Source organism: Triplophysa dalaica, chromosome 10 (assembly GCF_015846415.1).
Source record: "Triplophysa dalaica isolate WHDGS20190420 chromosome 10, ASM1584641v1, whole genome shotgun sequence".
NCBI lineage: Eukaryota > Metazoa > Chordata > Actinopteri > Cypriniformes > Nemacheilidae > Triplophysa > Triplophysa dalaica.
In genome coordinates, this window is record NC_079551.1 from 10,294,557 (window position 1) to 10,314,544 (window position 19,988).

Sequence of the window (19,988 nt, forward strand, 5' to 3'; positions counted from 1 at the left end):
GTTTACATATATTGTATATATGATGTTTATTTATTCACAGTATGCGAACTGTGGGGTTTACTCTTCGAAATGTAACGCAGTGTGAGTGGTCGAGATAGGAGTGCCGCTTCTGTGTCGATTGCCTTTTTTACTAGTTTGATATAATACTTGCTTTATCCTTCTTAAATGATCAAACTGTACATGTAAATGTTTTATAGATTGCACGCAAAGCGAGATGAGTGTGTCAAATCCGCCCTGAAGTCTATGCTTTTAATGCTAACAAATTCAGGGGTGTGTTCACTTGATAATCCAAATGGAGCATTAAAGGATCCCCCGCTCAGGTGGGAACTGCTTTGATGTGTGATATCTATTTATAACCCCTTTACAGTATGATAAAACATTAATGAAAAATTCTTTAAGAATCAACATTACACGAATTCTTGTCAAAAACGTTGTTTCTTCCTTGGCTGTATGCATGGAGTTAATCTGCAGTACATATACTGAAGGATTAAATACAGAGGCATTGAGAAATAAAAAAGGGTAATTTTGAATGTTCGTGTGGGTCTGAATTCAGGGTTTTGAACATCTGAGCATCCAAGAAGCTCCTGCAGGAAGCTCTTGGAAAGATTTATAAACAAAAGGGATTGTCTCTTAAAATGTTCACATATTCGTGGTGGCTTGATTTATGTTACGAATTGCACCTGTATTACAATTTTGTCATTTTAAATAGTTCACTCATAATAGGAATTTCTGTCATCATTTACTCACCCTCATGTTATTACATACCTGTATAAATTACTTCGTTCTGATGAAACGGAGAAATATATTTTGAAGAATGTTAGCAATTTTCAGATCTGGAACATCATTGACTACCATAAAATGAAAAATGTCCCCCAGAACAGTTTGTTCTTAAGAAACAAAACTTTTTTTTCTACTAGTCAATGATTACCTTGAACTGAACATTAATAACGTTCTTCCAAATATCTTTCTTTGTGTTCCACAGAACAATTTATACAGGTTTTAAATAATCTGAGGGTGACAGATTAATGACAGAATTTTCATTATTGGGTGAATTGTCCCTTTAAATTTGACACAATCTTGTACCCATTCTTAGTTCACTGTGAAAGTTTCCAGCAGTGGCAATTTATAATCATTACTACCTCCATAAGTATATTTTTAGAATATAATTATTTTAACAGATAGATTTGTTGTAAATCTTTAGAACTGTGTTTCTCAACTTTTTCGACTTCAAGGCCCCCCATTGTCCACAACAATAGCTGAAGCCCCCCACCACCTAACAAAATATTGTGGAGCTTAACATTGCTAGAAATGTTGGTTTCGTTTTTAAAATGACTGAACATCAAGAAGTAGTTTTAGATTATTTATATCATTTTTATTTGAAGTGTCTTCTGGTTATCTTAAACCCACCTTAAAATTCTTAAAATTCCCCTGTTTGAGAAACACTGCTGTAGAAATGAAGAAAATCTCCAATATTCTGCAAAGGTTGGAAACCTCTATAAATCAAATCACGCATATACACTCAATTTCGTAAAACCGACAAAGCTTTCTTTTGGTCATTTGTTTGTCGATAGTCGCTTGCCCATGTTCTGGCTCGGTTTATTTCCCGATTGCCTTTTAACACTCTGGGTCCAGAAAAATTCTGTAAACAGCATTTTTTGAACACATCCCACATAGACACTATGATCCAAGCCGTGTCTGTAGCTGCTCTGTAATTAAACAGGCAGCGGATTCACAGCCACAGTCCAGAAGTGACAGTGGGTGTGTGTGTGTGTGGGCGAGTGTCACAGAGACTCTTATCACTCTCATCAACCTGAGCACATAAACTGTAAGACTTGCCTAAATCCCACTCGATGTGTTTTGATGTTAACAGTGTGAAATTCCGCTTACATAACTATAATTTCATCTCTTTCTGGTAAATTTTTTAAACGTTTTTTACGCCACCGTCAAACTGTGTTGGTTGGTGTATAAATGCATGCAGACATTAAATCTAGTGATCTAAATAGCCTCAACTCATTAGTACCACAGGGACTTCAGGTTTGGTTACATTTGTTTGATATTAGTCTAAAGAGCTAATGTATAACTGTTTTTTGACGTGGAGGCATTCCAAAATCGTTTAATGCTGGAAATCTTGATCTTCTTTATTCTGACATGTAATTAGTTTCACACCCCAATTTATCACCGTTGGATTACCTTAAACACCTGCTTTGAAGAGTGTTTTTATATCCTCGCTGTTTGCCGAGCTTTAGCCCCTTGAGTGTGAGTGAAAGGTGAGTGAAAAACCTTTCACTCACCCTAAACTTGGTATTTTTAGGATATGGCGCGCTCCACACAGAGATTAATGGAGCGCGAGAGTAAGAGGGGAAGAGATGGAGGCATCACACGTGCGTGCCAGCCACATGGCAGGAAGTGATGCGTGGGAGCAAAGAGAGGAAACCCGGGCAGAGGCGGGCAGGCGCAGGGCATCTTAAGCGGGGGTGCAGCAGTTGTTCTTTAGGATTCTGTAATCGTGATCTTTCCAACAGTTTAATATGGTTTTGTGAAAATGAACTGTTCTTGTTATTATTATCAGATTTTTAGAATGTATCTGTTTGGTTCTTTATGTAAAGACTGTGAAGGGTTACAGTGTTAGAGGGGATAGCTCCGGTTATTTTAAGGGCACTTTAACTGTATGATGTTATCTGCTCGCACTGAATGGGGGAATATGAATTATGAATGGGAGCATTGACGTCACAGTGGCTGTTATAAATGAGCTCAGTTTGAAGATGGATTTATTCAGACTTCCCCAAAACAGAATTGACAATGACTAACACTTTGGATATTTCAGTTTCATAAGCATTTTAAAGGGATTTCCAAAAATGAAAATTCTGTCATTTACTCACACACTTGTCATTTCAAACCTTTATGATTTTTTTTCTTTCCTCAGAATACAAAAGAGGATATTTTGAAGAACGTTGTTAACTGGGACCCATTCACTTTCATTGGTTTTCTGTTCACTCAACAGAAGTGAATGGGTGCCGGCGCTGTTCGTTTACCAACTTTCTTCAAAATATCTTCTTTTGTGGTCTTCAGAATTTTGAGTATTTTACAGAATCCATTTTGGGGTGAACTATCACTTTAATATCGAATATCTTAATCCATCAAAGAAACCTTTATGGAGATTGTTTTATCTTATCCGGGCGCTTTGCATTTGTTGTTATTTGGCAAAAAGAATACCATTGTACTTTCATAGTAATTTGTTTCAATTTTTGTATTTTGAAAACCGTGTTAGTACTGTTTGTTTTACTTCTTACTTCAAACACAGGTTTGTTTGAATTGACGTTTTCGAGAACATAATCAAATCTCTGAACTTATGTCAACAGCCTGAACATAGAAATGTATCTGTAACACATCTCCATAAAATGGAAGGAAGGAGGCGGGAACCGGCAAACATTCAAAACATTTAATAAAGTAATATAACAGCCGGCGGCCCCTCACGGACGACCGCCGGCGAACAAAACATGAACATAAATATAAATATAAATACAAACATAACATAAGTTCGGGCCCGGTCCTCTCTCTTCGACGGTCCGGTCGCTCGTTCCTTTTATATGCTCCCATCTCCTACGTGATTCGAGGCCGGTGTGCGCACAGCTGGCGATAATTCACAATTACTCACCGGACTCGAACCACGGTCTCGCCCCGCCTACTCTACTACAGTATCTTACGCCACTCTTTCCATGACAGAAGGTATATTATGGTAAACTTAGGTCTAAAGCCTTGAGGTATTTGTAATAATGCAAATAAGCAACATTGAATCTCAAATGAGCTGCCTGATAAGTAAAGTGTGATTATTTTCATTCCCTCTGTTTATCACGTGTTGAAATATATGTCTTTCTTTCTTTATTACAGTGAAGAAAGCCAAGCTCGATGGACCGCAAGGTATAAAGTTCAGTTGTTGTGAACATTCAAAGGATGTTTTGGGTTTATTTTTCCACATGGCTAAGATGTACCGTGTCTTGTGTTGTTTTTCGTGCAGAGAAATTCAACACTTACGTGTCGCTGAAGGTTCAAAATGTGAAAAGCACCACCATAGCCGTGCGAGGCAGTCAGCCATGTTGGGAGCAGGACTTTATGTTGTGAGTTCTTATCTGTCTAATGGATGAGTTACTGTACAATTGCACAAACTCAGTCTCATTGTCATGTTAACCATAACCCTTAAAAATAACAAGGTATGCAAATCCAACCTTTAAAGGTGCAATGTGGAAGTTTTAGCAGCATATAGTGGTGAGGTTGCAAATTGCAACTAACGGCTCACTCGACCGCTCATGCCCCCCTTTCAAAGCACTACGTTTCCTGACACAGATTAAAGATGTCGTTGCATTTTCACTTCTTTGTCGAGGGAGATAACGTATAAATGAAACACGCTCTGTAGAGCAGTTTGTCCAATTCGGCTACTGTAGAAACAACATGGAGAATTCCATGTGAGAGGACCCGTGGTGTATGTAGATAGAAATAGCTCATTCAAGGGTAATAAAAACATAACAACTTCTTTATTTAAGGTTTTTATACACCTATGAAGATAAGATATTATATTTAATTTCTGTCTTTACATACTCCTGAAGATTACACACAGCACGATTAAGTTTGATTTTGCAAAACTTCGCTACCACCAAAAACACTCTCTTGATACCTTTGTATTTCTGTTAATTCGATTATTGGTAAACAGTTTATGTTATATTACTTTCTGTAGATATGCATAATATGTTCACATTCAGCTCGAGCTGATGGGATGAAACCCTCAATGAAAGGCATATTTCTGTGTTATTATATAACAGTGGGTTTCCCCTAGTCAGTCAACATCCCTAATGGTTTTGCCCTCAAGGGCCGAGATGTTGCCTAGCATTGCTTGAAATCAATCCTGACTTCCAAATTTAAGATGAATCATTTTTAGTTCTAGTAAATAGCTGCAATAAAATCCAAATAGCAATGAACTTAATATAAACCATTTATGAAACCTTACAACCGCATAGTAACACACTGGCAAACCTTAAAGGACTACTTCACCCAAAAATGTTAATTCTGTCATGATTTACTCAACCTCAAGTTGTTCCAAACCTGCATTCATTTTGTTGTTCTGTTGAACACAAAGAAAGACATTTACAAGAAAGTTAGCATCTGGGGCACTATTGACTTCCGTAGTCTAGAAAAACTCATACGGTGGTTAATGGTGCCCCAGAACTGTATAGCTTTCCACATTTTTTTAAATATCTTCTGTGTTCAGCAGAATAAAGAATTTTATACAGATATGGAACTACTTGAGGATGAGTAAATGAAGACAGAATTTTCACACCATAGAATCATGTGGTTCTGTGGTTTCACATAGGTTAAAGCTTGCATTTTCTTTATAGAATGTAAAAATGTAGGTGCTTATAAATCTATACACAATAGGTATCTAATAGCATCTTTCTTGAACTCTTAGCAGCCTCATCTTAAGTCATCCATAATCTGATTTAGTTCCTTCTTGTTTTTCGGTCTAATGCGTCAGCCCGTCTCAGCATCCTTAAGATTAGCCCCTGTGGTCAGTAGAAGAGGGATTGGGTTTATTGTCAAAGCAGAGGCTATTATTAGGATTTGGAGCTTCACTTGAAGTGTGTCACTAGAGATGCCCAACGCACAGATGCCATTGTTACAGCCTGTACCATGTTCGATATTTCTTGTTTTATATTTCTTCAAACCATCATGTTTTATAATCCTATCGTGTTCATACAATACATGCTTTTTCTTTGTCATTTGATCTTAATTTTCCCCATCTCTTTCTTTATCCAGTGAAATTAACAGACTGGATCTGGGCCTGAACGTGGAGGTATGGAACAAAGGCCTGATCTGGGACACCATGGTTGGCACGCTATGGATCCCTTTGAGCAACATTCGCCAGTCAAACGAGGTACAGCCCAGATGGCCTGCCTGGCGCCCAACAGCTTGCAGCTTTTCTCATGCTCTGTAGAGCTATATGTGGAGATCGGTAGCTGATGGCTGGCATTGGCTCTTATTGCAAACACTTCCAGAAACTTTTTGCATTTAAGCTCTTTACTACTTTAAATCTCAATTTGAATGTATAACTGTTGTATTACAGGAAGGACCAGGACAATGGATGACTTTAGACTCTCAGGTCATCATGGCCGAAAACGAGATCTGCGGCACCAGAGATCCCACCTTCCATCGAGTGCTTTTGGACACACGATTCGAGCTCCCATTAGGTGCCCTTGCGTTTTTTCTCCACTTTTCTGCATCTATCCAAAGTTCTAGTGCTTACCCGTTGTTTTCATACCTTCCAGATATACCAGAGGAGGAAGCTCGATACTGGGCCAAGAAATTAGAGCAGCTCAATGCCATGAGGGATCAAGATGTGAGTCTCTTCATTCAACACAAGTCTTGTTGTGTTTACAGTCTTCCCCGGAGCTCAAGGGCAGGACATGCTTTAATTCACTGACTCTGTCGGATAGACATCTGAGGCCAGAACAGTGTGTTTTCTTGTCTTAGCTCTCTCCTGAACTACTAACCCGTTACAAAAGAGACTCACAGGTTTTACCTATCCTGATAGACTCAGTGTGTGTTTCTTGTTTGCTCATTTTGCAGTATGCATACCAAGAGGAGCACGAGAGACCACTTCCGGTCCCGTCAACCCAGTGTTGTGAGCTCTCAAATATTACACAAATGTTTAAATTGATAAATTTCTTTCTATCTTTCTTTCTTTCTTTCTTACTTCTACTTTCCTTCCTTCCTTCCTTCCGTATTTTCTTTCTTTCATCCTTTCTTTCCTTGCTTCCTATCTTTTTTTTTCTTTCCTTGGTCCTATCATTCTTTCCTTTCATCCTTTCTTTCCTTCTTTCCTTTCTTTCCTTGCTTCCTATGTAGCTTTCTTTCCTTGGTCCTATCATTCTTTCCTTCCTTCCTTCCATTTTTAACAAGATACCGTTCATGGTCAGATAGAGACATATCTCAGCCAAAACTGTATTTTTATCAAAACTACTAACCGCTTCCATTTTTCATTAGGTAACTGGAGTCTATGGGGCGACCAGCAGAGTAAGTAACTTGAATGTTATATGGGTTCACTTATTTTGGGTCTGGAACAACATTCTCATGATCAGAATCATATTTTAGGTTTAGGATTGATTTTCTGAAGACTTTAAGGATCAGGGCCCGGTTGCAAGAAACCCCTCAGGGTAAGGAAACCCTTAATGCTAATTGTAACAGAATTCTTACTAAGGGTTTTCTTGTAACCGGTACCCAATTCTTTGATTGAAATGCTATTCTAGGACCCTGCTGGGGTTTTTGCTAATTCCTTTGTTCTGATCATTTTGTGCTTCTTCCTCAGATGATGATCCAGACAGCGCTGTTGATGATCGAGACAGCGACTACCGCAGCGAAACCAGCAACAGCATCCCACCTCCATTCTACACCACCTCCCAGCCCAACGCGTCCATGCACCAGTACCCCATCCGAAACATGCAGCAAGGCTCGCTCTACAACGACATAAATGACTACGATTACGATAACCAGAGAGCCATTAGGTAAATGACCCTGGAGCCCCTATCTCTTTGCTTCCTGGGAATTGTGTGGTTACTAATGATAGTGTAAATCTGTAATCTTCTATTTCTTGATTGACAATTTTCTTTTATTCTTTTGCATTGGTCACAATATAAAAGCCTTGGATAAAGCTCATGTACACTTCATGGGTTTGGAGCCAGACTGTCTGTGATTTGAATGCAGCGCTTCCCATCTATTGCTCATTTTGGCCGAGTTCAAAACGAGCCTCAATTTCCTGTTTATTTTGTCTTGCGTTATATTCCTGACATTCTTCCATTGCATGCTGGGATTAGTGCATCCCAGAGACTGGGTGCTCTGAGACCCTGTTCCAAATGGTACCTTGTGTCCTCTACACATTGACTGTACATAATGTTTGGGACATTTGGGACAGGGCCTCTTTCAAAGCTTCCTAAACCCTTCATAAAGTCACTAATGGCCATCTAGTCTCTTAGCAGCTTGGTAATCCAATGCCTTAGGTTGGGTCATGTTCCGTTCATTGAGGTGAGATGAATAATCAGAACAAAACAACATTACTCATGCTCCTCCTCTCCCTGCCTCCCCATCCCCTTCCCTCCCACCAGACACTATGATAGTTTAGACTCCGCCACCAACGGCCGCAGCGATCTCGATTCGGCTTCCGGCTCAAGCAGGCGTACCAGCCGCCAGTACTCCTTAGACAGTAGGCACTCGCTCTCCGATAGGTGGGTCTCCGTAGCTCCTACACCTCCATCCTTTTCCTCCTACTTCTGCTGTTAATACCGCTCCAGCCTGTGAATCCGTCCCGCTGTGATGTCGTGGAATTGGACTTGTCTGGTCCTGTGATCCTCGCTATGCTTGCAATGCATGCGCAACAGTCCTTCTTTTTACATACATGGTCTTTTAATATATATTTATATATATTTGATCTGTGTATTGTATAAGAGTGAGCGGTATGACCGATAGATTATATCACACTATGAAAGCTTTTTGCATGATGAAATATGCGATTTAATGCCGTTATTATTTTGCTGGTACATCATTTAATGATGTCTGTATTTTTTTGTCTCACTCTTGTGTAAATACTGTAATGTTCTCCTGTTGTATAAATCATTTAAAGTTGTCCTTCGGTATAAACAACACAGCAAAATCTCAACGCATGTCTACCGTCACACGGTATACTGTACACTAAATATACTGTCATACCGCCCAATCCTATACTATTTCTATACCTTATTATATATGTATCTATGTCCTTATGATTGCTGTATATTTGTGAATAGCTTGTCACGTGTTGTTGGTAACCGACTCATAGGTGTCACAGGGTTTTTCTTCTGTCTTTTGTACCGTGTAATTGGAATTGGGTGCAATCGGCGTTGGGGCTCAACTGGGTTTGGAAGAAACAGGATTTTTTGTGAAGTCTGTTATTTGCCTGCTTTATGCCTGACAGAGTCTGTGAATAACGCTGTAATTCTGAAAGCCTAGCGTGCTCTAATTACATAGCCTTTAGACACACTATGCTCCGTGTGGGAAGCGGGCGGGTCCGTGTAGATGGCTGTGACAGATGCCGGAGAAATACGCATCAGTGGTTTACATTTAAAGTGTCACAGGAAGTCTATGTGGCTCTTTTTTAAATGAGACTTTTTAGTAGATGTGCCAAGGAGGAAAGAGAAAGTTGCACTTTGGTGTGAGACAACAGTGTGTGACAAGCAACGTGTGAAATGTACAATCACCATGTGCCAAATGTAGACTAAAATCCTGACCTAACCTGAAATAATTATTTGCCAGTTGGATGGTAATTTTATTAGGAACAATTTTATTGTTTATAAATTTGATAAGTGTGTGTGTTTTCCATTGCTCTTGTTTTCCTCTTCCTTATCTAAATCCAAGACTTTTCTTGGCTCTAAGCCTATTATACACCCTTTCTCTTTTGCTGCTGGTTTTTCATCCATTACTAAACCTTACATCCCATGTGGAAGTGTGTGTGTGTGTGTGTGTGTGTATGTGTGTCAGTGGGTGTCAGCTCCTCTTTTCTTTCTTATTCTCTTCTCTGACTCTACATCAAATTGGTCTTTTCGGAGGTGCCACATGAAGATGCTGTTTCTTTTTGTCAGCTCTGTTCCATCTCTTCCTGCGTTTTCTTCATGTTCGCCTATGTTCTGTCCTTTCTATCTTCCTCCTGGACGTGTCGTCTTATCTTGCCTCTGGTTTCGAGATTTCGAAACAGGCCGATTTCTCTTAAAAGAGCTAAAGTGTTGTGTCTTGATTTCTCTACCATCTTACCTGCTGTCATTTATCAATAGAAATAAAATATTTACCATTGAAAAAATACATTTCAATTAGTTTCGGTTGGTCTTGTGGTCCAAATTGGTATCTAGGTAGCAAAAAATCCTGAACGCCCTTATAACACAGTCAAAACCACATCAGCAGAACAGCTTAATCCAAGTCTTGTTTCATTGTCCTGTGTGGATAATTGTTTCTTATTTCTTTGCCTGTTTACGCCCCAGTAAACCATCAATTGCCTACTTCTGTATTGCTTTTTAACTGATCATTTTTTACTCCCCCAGCCCCACTGGCAGTAGCCGCTATGCCTCTTCAGGCGAGCTGAGCCGTGGAAGCTCCCAACTTAGTGAGGAGTTTGGCCCCGAAGACGGCGAGAGCTTCCGTGGATCAGGAGACTTCTACGACGAGAATGACTCCTACCACTCCTGCCATTCATCGGTTAGCTACGGTAAAGACTCACCCGTCTGGGACCCTGAAGAACCGCAGGGCGTCTTCAGCGATGAAGGAGAATACAACAAAGACGGAGGTGAGGAAGCTGCACTCTACGATGAAGATGTTGAGATCTACGAACAGGACGAAGGGGATTATACATATGAAGAAGAGGGAATAGTGTATGAAGAGGATGAAGACCTTTACCCGTTGGATGGAACGCTTAGTGAGGATCCACCCTATACCCCCACCTCAACAGGCACGGCCCCAGCACTGGCCCCTGAGGCACCCACCAGCCGTCCACCGCTGGAGAAACAGGCTTCAATGCACCAGCAGCAGCCCTCGCAATCTCAACCACCATTCCAGACTATGGACCCTAAAAAGGAGTCCTCAGCCCCACAGCAGCCGCAGGATGTCTTTGCCAAGGTGCCCCATACAACGACCCCACCACGGGTCTCAGAATTGGAGCCGTTTGACCATTTAGAGAAGGTCCAGATGCCTGCAGGCAAATATGAAGAAGAACACGTGCCTACCCCTGTCACAGAGGTCAAGCCTGTAACAGAACAAGAGAAGAAGGAGGTTCTACCTGAGAGGTATGCAATTGTGTGGTCTGAAGTCTCATAAAATATTTCTGGATGGAAGTTAAATCTTATAATATTCCAATCTTTCCCAGCATACTCAAATCGGAGCCACAGGTGGATCCTGCTTTGAGGGCCAAAGCCAACTGGTTACGACTCTTTAACAGAGTTCGACTTCAGCTTCAGGAGGTACGTAATTCCTGAGCGTATGGGTTTTATATTTGTTTCGTCAACTTCTGCAAAGCTTTTAGTATTGCGGTATAATCTTCAAACACTGCATTTCGCCTACTACTTATGTCTGTTGGGTCCATTCTGTTTGGCAACATTGGGTCGCATTTTGTCTTTTTCTTTGTCTTGCCTGTCTTTTTCCTCCATGTTATTATACTTTTAGTTTTACTTCAGTGTCACATGTTTGCAAACCAAGCGTTTGTTTTGACATTGATTTTGAGGCTTGCCCGTGCCCTTTTTTGTCTTCCACCCCATTCGTTTTAGTTTTTATGTGTTTTTTCTTTCAGTTTTTTGTTATTGCCATAGCGATTATCACGCTCTTCCCGGCTTTGCCGAAGCTGTACAAGCAATCTGAAAGGTGGGTTGGGCCCCGTGTGGTTCCGTAAATGCTTTTGACGGCGGCTCGCTTCCTCTCTCTCATGGAGACATAATGACAATATAACCATGATGGAGATAAAGCGAGTCCATGACTTACGTCAATGACTACTGGCTGCTTTAGTATCCAATTAAAGCAGACTATACTCGATACTATACGATACTATGGAAATGACTTTGTGAGGTCTGAATGGATATTAAAGAGAAGTTTGATATGGTTTAAAGGACACATTGAATTTGTTTCTGACCAAGCTCTCACTTCTTGTCCGCAGGCTCGAGGCGAGATTCCGGGACTTGCGTCACTGTTTTTGCAAGCAGGGTGAGCATTGTGAAGTGCCACATTTTCATTGCATCCTTGAATTTATTCAAGCATTAAGATTTGGGAAGAAATGTATAAATCTAGTTCAAATGTATGAGCAACATTGAGCGTCTTCAAAGCATCACATTTTGGTTCTGATTTTAAAAGAGAGAGTTCACATGCTGTACATTCTACATAAAACAAAGGAGCTTTTATGGAATTCAGTTAGTTTTAAATCATACATTAATAAGATAAAAAAAAGCTCTGCTCCTTTCATCCTCAGCCCTGGAGGTGCTCTCTACAGCATAGACAGCATGCCTGACCTTCGCAAGAGAAAGGCCATCCCTCTCGTCCGAGATCTGGTGAGTCACGCTTCCACAAAAACAATTCTGGATCCACTATCAACTTTTCAAAAGCTCTTCCATATGTATTACTGTGGTTATTTTGGGAAGCACTCTGAAAGCCAGACACTGGAGTTCATGGAAACTTCCGTGGCACATCAGTTTGTGTCACAGCTACATGGTCTGACATTATTAGAGCATTAGTCAGCCTGTCTGGCCTTCGACTGATGAGTCTTCAGTGGTCCAGTCAGCCTCTCCTGTGCAATCCTATTAGTTTTGGTCTCCGTATTTCATCTCGAGCTGACTACCTGCAATGCTGACCTTATTTTATCTCTCTTTTCCGGAGTTCATTGAACTTTTATACTAGTAGTTAATGCTTTGAGAATTCTGGCGAGGATGATGCTCAAGTCTGTTTTAGCCTGTTTATTGACAAATCTTATAATACATGAGTTCATCCCATTTACTTTATTCAACCACCTGTCATTTAAAATTCAAATTTCAACAAAGATTCCTAAATCCTACATTGATTTTGAATTACTTTAATATATCGCATATATCGCTGCTGTCCTTCTGATACCTGGTATCTCTATATTTCGTTATTTATATTTTTTGCCATGAATCATTATTATAAGTCACACAAAAATGTCAACTTTGACAATACAGTATTTCATTTATTATAGTGTTTTTTTATTTCCTGAAAAACAGTGAATTTGAACATCTGGTGTTTCAGAAGGACGTAACGATATGTCAAATAAATTTGTCAACTCAAGTACTTGACAACTTACTCATATACCGTAAAGTGTTATACATGTGTCAGTTACATTTCCTTCAAGACTCATCTGCTGACTGACAGGAGAAATTGTTTCGAGTTGATTAAACAACTGAACAAGAGCCAAAAATTAATTCGGTAGCTGACGGCTGTCGTGTAGGTCTGGCCACAGTTCTTCAGCCAACAACACTCCTGGCAGGCTTCGCTGGAGAGGTGTCAGAATAAGCAACGGCACCAGACTGTCTCTGACTCTTTGCACTGGAAGATGAAGGAGAAATTACCATACTGCACTAAAGACTTTTGCAGTTTGTCTGATTTAATCCGACTTACCGTCACCCGTACCGACATTCAGAGTCAGGGGGCAAAATACTGACTGGAGCAGAATTAAAATGCATGTCAAAAACAATTTAACCAAGAGTTAAAATAGCTCCTTCGTGTCTTTCTGTTTTCACACTTCTTTTTGCATTGTTTATTCTTATTCCTGCATTGAACTTTATTCAGGCTGCATTCACGCTTATTTAGTTAAATATTTGGTATTGCCTACACTATTTAACTACTGAAAATATATTAGATTACATGCTTTGATAAAATGCAATATTGTGATAAAATACTAAATCATTGTTTTTTTTTTTTTAATTCTTTTCACAATATTGCAGTTTAACGCAGTTTTACAGTAAACACAGGGAAGCAAAGTACAAGCTAATCATTTTTAAAGAATGTAAAATGTATGGGATATATGATGTTTTTACAAAAAAGGAACTAATAAATGTAAAAAAACAAATATATACAAAGGCATAAATCAAAACATGTCACAAATGTGTATTCAATACTTACTGTAAAAAATGTCAAAAGGACAATAGACGGAATATTTAAGTAATAAAGCTATTTAAAAATAGATGCAAACCATTATTCAATAGCAGATCTTTGCCAAGATTCTCATTTTTCATCTCTTTCTTATTTCAATGCCTCAAACTTCTGCAGGCAATGGTAAGTACCAAAGTCTAAGATAATTCAAAAACATAAATGTTTTTAAAAATTTACTTTAAAACTTTCTCTAGTAATATTTAAATTTAAATATCATATTTTTTATAATAATTGTATATTTTTTACTATATTTAATTTCGTTATATTTCTGATTGATCTCATCTCTTTCTCTTATTCTTGGTCTTCAAGTAGAATTGATAAATAAACTGATAATATATCTCATAATTCATTTATTCTGTAGTAACTCTAAAACAAACACATACATGCTCTCTTTTTTATTTTGCATCCTATGTGTTGGTTTTCTCTTTTAGTCTCTTGTCCAGAACTCTCGAAAAGCAGGTATCACTTCTGCGATGGCCTCCAGCACCCTTAACAATGAAGAATTGGTATGTCGTCTGCTTCAATTTGGACATGCACATTTCACCACTCGGGGCAATTTCCATTTACCTGTTGATTTGTATTTTGCAGAAGAGTCACGTGTACAAGAAGAGCCTTCAGGCGTTGATATACCCCATTTCCTGTACCACCCCACATAACTTTGAAGTCTGGACGGCCACCACACCCACCTACTGCTACGAGTGCGAGGGGCTTCTTTGGGGTATCGCTCGGCAGGGCATGAGGTGCACCGAGTGTGGGGTCAAATGCCATGAGAAGTGTCAAGATTTACTCAATGCTGACTGTTTACAGAGTAAGACAGCATTGGTTTCGGTTCTTTTTAGCTTTGGTTACCTTGAAGGAGCTAAGTGATGATTTACATTTTGTCTGTCATCCACAGGAGCAGCAGAGAAGAGCTCCAAACACGGAGCTGAGGATCGCACGCAGAACATCATCATGGTGTTAAAGGACCGCATGAAGATCAGAGAGCGAAACAAGCCTGAGATCTTCGAGCTGATTCAGGAAGTGTTTGCAGTGATCAAAGCCACGCACGTGGCACACATGAAGCAGATCAAACAGAGCGTTTTGGATGGAACGTCAAAGTGGTCAGCAAAGATCAGCATCACTGGTAATAAACCACTTTAGCTAGAAAGCATCTTAACTCATGATTTGAGGATAAACTATTATTATTTTTTATTCCTGTTTCCAGTTTTATGTGCTCAAGGCCTGCAGGCGAAGGACAAAACCGGCTCTAGTGACCCCTATGTAACCGTCCAAGTCGGCAAGACCAAAAAACGAACCAAGACAATTTACGGCAACCTCAACCCCGTGTGGGATGAGAGCTTTAATTTGTAAGTAAACTACTTTTTTGGCATTATAAAAGTTGTGGGGTTTCGTTCAGAGTTTTTTAACCCATCGTGGTGCAAACTCTTTATCTAGCGAGTGTCACAATTCGTCCGATCGGATCAAGGTGCGTGTGTGGGACGAGGACGACGATATAAAGTCGAGAGTAAAGCAGAAGTTCAAACGGGAGTCTGATGATTTCTTGGGTCAGACTATCATTGAGGTGCGAACTCTGAGCGGTGAAATGGACGTCTGGTACAATTTAGGTAAGTTACCAAGCCAAGTAACAAAGTCATATTTAGTTCAATTCAATTCAAATAAATTTCACAAAATTAAATTACTTAAATTCAAAGCAGATAATTTAATATACAGACGATAAATGTATAAATAACAAGAACTGTTAGTTATTATATAGAAAAAATATATAGCAATCATAGTTAATATATAAATAAATTATATTATTTCTTTCTATGAACATATATATATATATATATATATATATAACACACACAGCCATCAAAAATATTAAGAGGCCACTCAAAAATTATTTTCAATTCAACTTGCAGGAATATGTTTAAGTAAAATGATCGTTTTTGTTTTCTTATGTGATCCAGTGTTAGCATTTCTACCAAATTCCATATCTTGAATACTGCAATTAAATCAAGTTCATATTAAATTTTAAGCTATACAACAGTAATATTTGTACATGTATTTAGGAAAAGTAAAAAAAATATATATATCATGATTTTATCATAGTTTTCCATGTGTCTTCTCATGCTGTCAGTCTTTCACTTTGCTGTTGGATTTTGTTGAATAAACACTTGACTCGAAAGGCCACAATACATCTAAAAATGCAGCTTAAATGAACATTTGGAATGATCTTCCTTTTATAAAAATATCTACTTAATATAAAAAGTAAATAATATTACATGGCACTTTGTGAAGGAGTTTTGTATTGCGGTTGTATAGTTTGTTTTGAGAGACTAATCCTAACAATGATATCATGGCCTTTCAGACAAGCGAACAGACAAATCGGCCGTATCAGGAGCCATTCGTATGCACATCAGCGTGGAGATCAAAGGAGAAGAAACCGTGGCCCCATATCATGTCCAGTACACTTGCTTGCATGAGGTCAGTCATTTATCATCTAGCTCAGGTCTAATTATAATCCCTGCTTCCAAGATCTAATTATATCAATGACCAGTTGATGAACACCTTCTTCCGATCTCCCCACAGAACCTTTTCCACTATTTAACAGACATCCAGAATACCGGAGTGGTGAAGATACCGGATGCCAAGGGTGACGACGCCTGGAAGGTTTACTTTGAAGAGACGCCCCAGGAGATCGTGGACGAGTTTGCGATGCGTTACGGAGTGGAATCCATTTATCAAGCCATGACGTAAGTTGTCAAGCAATCATTTGGAGGTCACACAATAGCCATGACTGATATAACCAATAGTAAATAATGTATATGTTCGGTTTTAGACACTTTGCATGCTTGTCGTCAAAGTACATGTGTCCTGGAGTTCCCGCTGTCATGAGCACTCTGCTAGCCAACATCAACGCTTACTACGCTCACACGACTCAGGCCACCAACAATGTGTCTGCCTCCGACCGCTTCGCTGCCTCTAACTTTGGGGTGGGTCTAAAAATACTTTGAGCATTCTGTGTCTGGTATTTAGACTAGTGTCGCACTCGCATTCAGTGGACTTTCAACCCCGCCCACGTTCAAGTGTAATGTCAGAAGCCGCACCCATGCTGCCAGAAGCCACACCCACTTGGACGTTGGCAGAGTTTGATGTCTTGTGGGCCGGGTTGGATATTCACCGCAGGATGCAGCGAGAGAACTCGAATATTTATGGTCTCATATTATTGGTGCTGTTTCTGTGCAGAAAGAGCGATTTGTCAAGCTTCTCGATCAGCTCCATAACTCACTGAGGATTGACCTCTCCATGTACAGGGTATTGTGTCAAACAAGGTTTCTAACAACATTTTAAGTAAAACCTGTCAGCATGATGAATTGACATCTTTGTCTTTTGTGTAACAGAACAATTTTCCAGCCAGCAGTCCTGAGAGGTTACAAGACCTCAAGTCCACTGTTGATCTACTGACCAGCATCACGTTTTTCCGAATGAAGGTCTTTTTTTTAATGCTTGATAATAAAAAGATAAATGCCTGTTTGAGCACTTTTCTTCAGTCAAAATCTGCACATAAATCGACCGTGAACTTTTCTTCACAGGTCCAAGAGCTCCAGAGTCCTCCTCGTGCCAGTCAGGTGGTGAAGGATTGTGTAAAAGCGTGTCTCAATTCCACATACGAGTACATTTTCAACAACTGCCACGAGCTGTATAGTCGAGAGTACCAAACTGACCCGGTAAGTCGACCTTACGTGACTCAATGATCGCCTCGGGAGAAGTCTGGTCATCTGTTAACCATGTATTTCACCTCAGAGCCTTTGTTTACGTCTCATTAAAGCCGTCATCGACCCTCTTCATGAATATCAAACACTCTTCCCTTTGAATTAAACATCTAACCTTGCTAGATTTTGCTGCTAGTTCGTTGTATAACTTGCTTCCCCGGAGTGTTTGGCATATTTCGCCTCTTAGTTTGCTAGTTAGAAGTCATTCCTACTTTGCATCTTAGTAGGTAATTTTTTAGTTAGGTTGGCATATTGAGAGACGATATGATGAGACTCAAGGTTGGAAACTGATGTGTTTTTTACAGAGTAAAAAAGGAGAGGTTCCTCCGGAGGAACAAGGTCCGAGCATCAAGAATCTTGACTTCTGGTCTAAGCTCATCACCCTCATTGTGTCAATCATTGAAGAGGACAAAAACTCATACACTCCTTGCCTTAACCAGTAAGTCCAACACTTAATGCCACATAAAAAAAGCTTAATTTTAGCTCTGCCCCTTAACTCAACATGGGTGCGGCGAAAGCAGATCGCACTCGAAAAAAGCGTGGAGTACGTCCTGAAAAACGAAGCCAAAGAAAAATTTGAACGCCCACGGTGACTGGCTGCAGTAAAGATCCTAAGCCCCGCCCACTCCATGTAAACGGACGGGAATCACGGCAAACTGAAAAATCCAGTTGCTCTTCAAATATATATTTGCCAGAGAAGGTTTCTGCAATTTTAGTATGTTCTTATCACGCTGATAAGAACTGATCAAGTGTTAGTTTTTAAAATAAGTTTGGTTTTAGGTAGTTATAAAAAGTGGGCGTGGCAACATGGTCGGCTCAATTGCGATTGAGACATCGGGGATATGTGCGCAACCTTTATAGACAAATTCATAGGACGCACGTGCCTGGCCCGAAGTTAACTTACGGTATTTGTTTGATTATAATATAACAATTTAGTTTATATTTAATTTATATTAATATTTTATTGTATGTGATATGTTACTACTCGACGGTTATAGATTCTTTGCGGAGGTCTTCCAGATGTTAACTTTGGGCCACACAACATTTGTCTACGCTGTTGCCGGCGAAAGTGTCTATACCTCAGCTCCACCACTGCGCAGACTCTGGCTCCAAACTACATCATAAGCACAAAATGTCAAGTCAAGTCAGGTTGAGCTTTTATTGTTATTCCACTACATGTGGGAATACAGTGGAACAGAATGTTGTGCCTCACAGGACCACAAATAAATGAACCACCATGTTAAAAAGTTACGAATCACTTTGAGATTCTTACGTAGTCCATTTTAGGATGCTGATCTTATTTGTGGTCCATACAGGTTTCCCCAGGAGCTCAATGTTGGAAAGATAAGTGCAGAGGTTATGTGGAACCTGTTTGCACAAGATATGAAATACGCAATGGAAGGTGAGTCTCAAATACGGATCTTTACTTCATAGGTCATTGTTTTTTTATGGCATATATCAATCTTCATAAAGATCATTTCATTTTCATCGTGTGATGCAGCTGCGATTTTCATCATTATTTCAAACCACACGATGCTTCATTATAAAGTTTCAGCTGACTTTGCCAATAGATGAGATACAACGAAAAGTTTGAGTGCATAGCAGGGCTTCCCCTTAAATTTCACACTTGGTGAAATGTCGGCAATCTGTAATCTGCTGATTCAGCGGGGATCCTCAGCTCGGCAAAGAGGAATCTGTCATTAAATTCCTTCTACTGATCATGAAGTGCTTTTATCTTTACCTCACAGAGCATGAAAAGAACCGCCTGTGCAAAAGTGCCGATTACATGAACCTGCATTTTAAAGTCAAATGGCTCTACAATGAGTATTGCAAAGATCTGCCGTTCTTCAAGAGCCGGGTGCCTGAATATCCTGCGTGAGTAACTTCCCCCATGCCCTGTAACTTCAATTATGTGAATCATACACACTCAAAATGTCACTCAGACCCCAAGGAACGATGGGTAATAGAGCTTCAGGTGGTTGTATTTCTCTGCAGGTGGTTTGAACCGTTCGTTATTCAGTGGTTGGATGAGAATGAAGAGGTTTCTCGAGACTTCTTGCACGGAGCCCTGGAGCGAGACAAAAAAGATGGGGTAAGATGTATATCCTTTTGAAGTCCATATAATGTTGATTTAACTGATTTTATTGTTTATAAATCAATAAAAATGCCTGTTTAGCTATATACCAATTTCGTATATGAAAACAATGAATTTAATTTTAAGGATCTTAAATATTTGTTATTACATGTTTATTTGATTTGTAAATTAAATACGTAAAAAAAGTTATTTATGTAGAATAATTGAATTAATAAATTAATGCATAGTAATTAAATTGAATAATTAAATCTGTTTTAATTATTAGTTTTTGTAAAAGAAAATATTGAATATTTATCTTCTTTAAAGTCCTAAATAAAATCCTGAAATCCTTAGTTTTATTTTCAACATTGAGTCAGACTTTTTATTCCCCTTTTTTGATTCCCATTTAGATTTGTAAATATCTTAAGCATTTTATATGCCGGCTCATA

The 19,988-nt window shown here is 39.3% G+C and overlaps 1 protein-coding gene across 1 annotated transcript in view; it reads left to right on the forward strand.

Annotated features, from left to right (window-relative positions):
• Positions 1-19,988, forward strand: part of unc13a (unc-13 homolog A (C. elegans)) — a 35,148-nt gene that overhangs the window by 592 nt on the left and 14,568 nt on the right. The window contains exons 2-30 of the mRNA XM_056758055.1: positions 3,889-3,918; positions 4,016-4,115; positions 5,806-5,923; positions 6,113-6,236; positions 6,315-6,385; positions 6,616-6,670; positions 7,033-7,062; positions 7,355-7,550; positions 8,148-8,267; positions 10,110-10,847; positions 10,928-11,021; positions 11,708-11,754; positions 12,017-12,095; positions 13,825-13,830; positions 14,139-14,213; positions 14,296-14,515; positions 14,603-14,830; positions 14,912-15,053; positions 15,142-15,311; positions 16,061-16,176; positions 16,282-16,445; positions 16,532-16,685; positions 16,939-17,007; positions 17,094-17,183; positions 17,286-17,420; positions 17,771-17,904; positions 18,782-18,867; positions 19,214-19,340; positions 19,461-19,557. Of these exons, the coding sequence (XP_056614033.1) occupies positions 3,889-3,918; positions 4,016-4,115; positions 5,806-5,923; positions 6,113-6,236; positions 6,315-6,385; positions 6,616-6,670; positions 7,033-7,062; positions 7,355-7,550; positions 8,148-8,267; positions 10,110-10,847; positions 10,928-11,021; positions 11,708-11,754; positions 12,017-12,095; positions 13,825-13,830; positions 14,139-14,213; positions 14,296-14,515; positions 14,603-14,830; positions 14,912-15,053; positions 15,142-15,311; positions 16,061-16,176; positions 16,282-16,445; positions 16,532-16,685; positions 16,939-17,007; positions 17,094-17,183; positions 17,286-17,420; positions 17,771-17,904; positions 18,782-18,867; positions 19,214-19,340; positions 19,461-19,557 (3,815 nt within the window). The remainder of the gene's footprint in view (positions 1-3,888; positions 3,919-4,015; positions 4,116-5,805; positions 5,924-6,112; positions 6,237-6,314; positions 6,386-6,615; positions 6,671-7,032; positions 7,063-7,354; positions 7,551-8,147; positions 8,268-10,109; positions 10,848-10,927; positions 11,022-11,707; positions 11,755-12,016; positions 12,096-13,824; positions 13,831-14,138; positions 14,214-14,295; positions 14,516-14,602; positions 14,831-14,911; positions 15,054-15,141; positions 15,312-16,060; positions 16,177-16,281; positions 16,446-16,531; positions 16,686-16,938; positions 17,008-17,093; positions 17,184-17,285; positions 17,421-17,770; positions 17,905-18,781; positions 18,868-19,213; positions 19,341-19,460; positions 19,558-19,988) is intronic.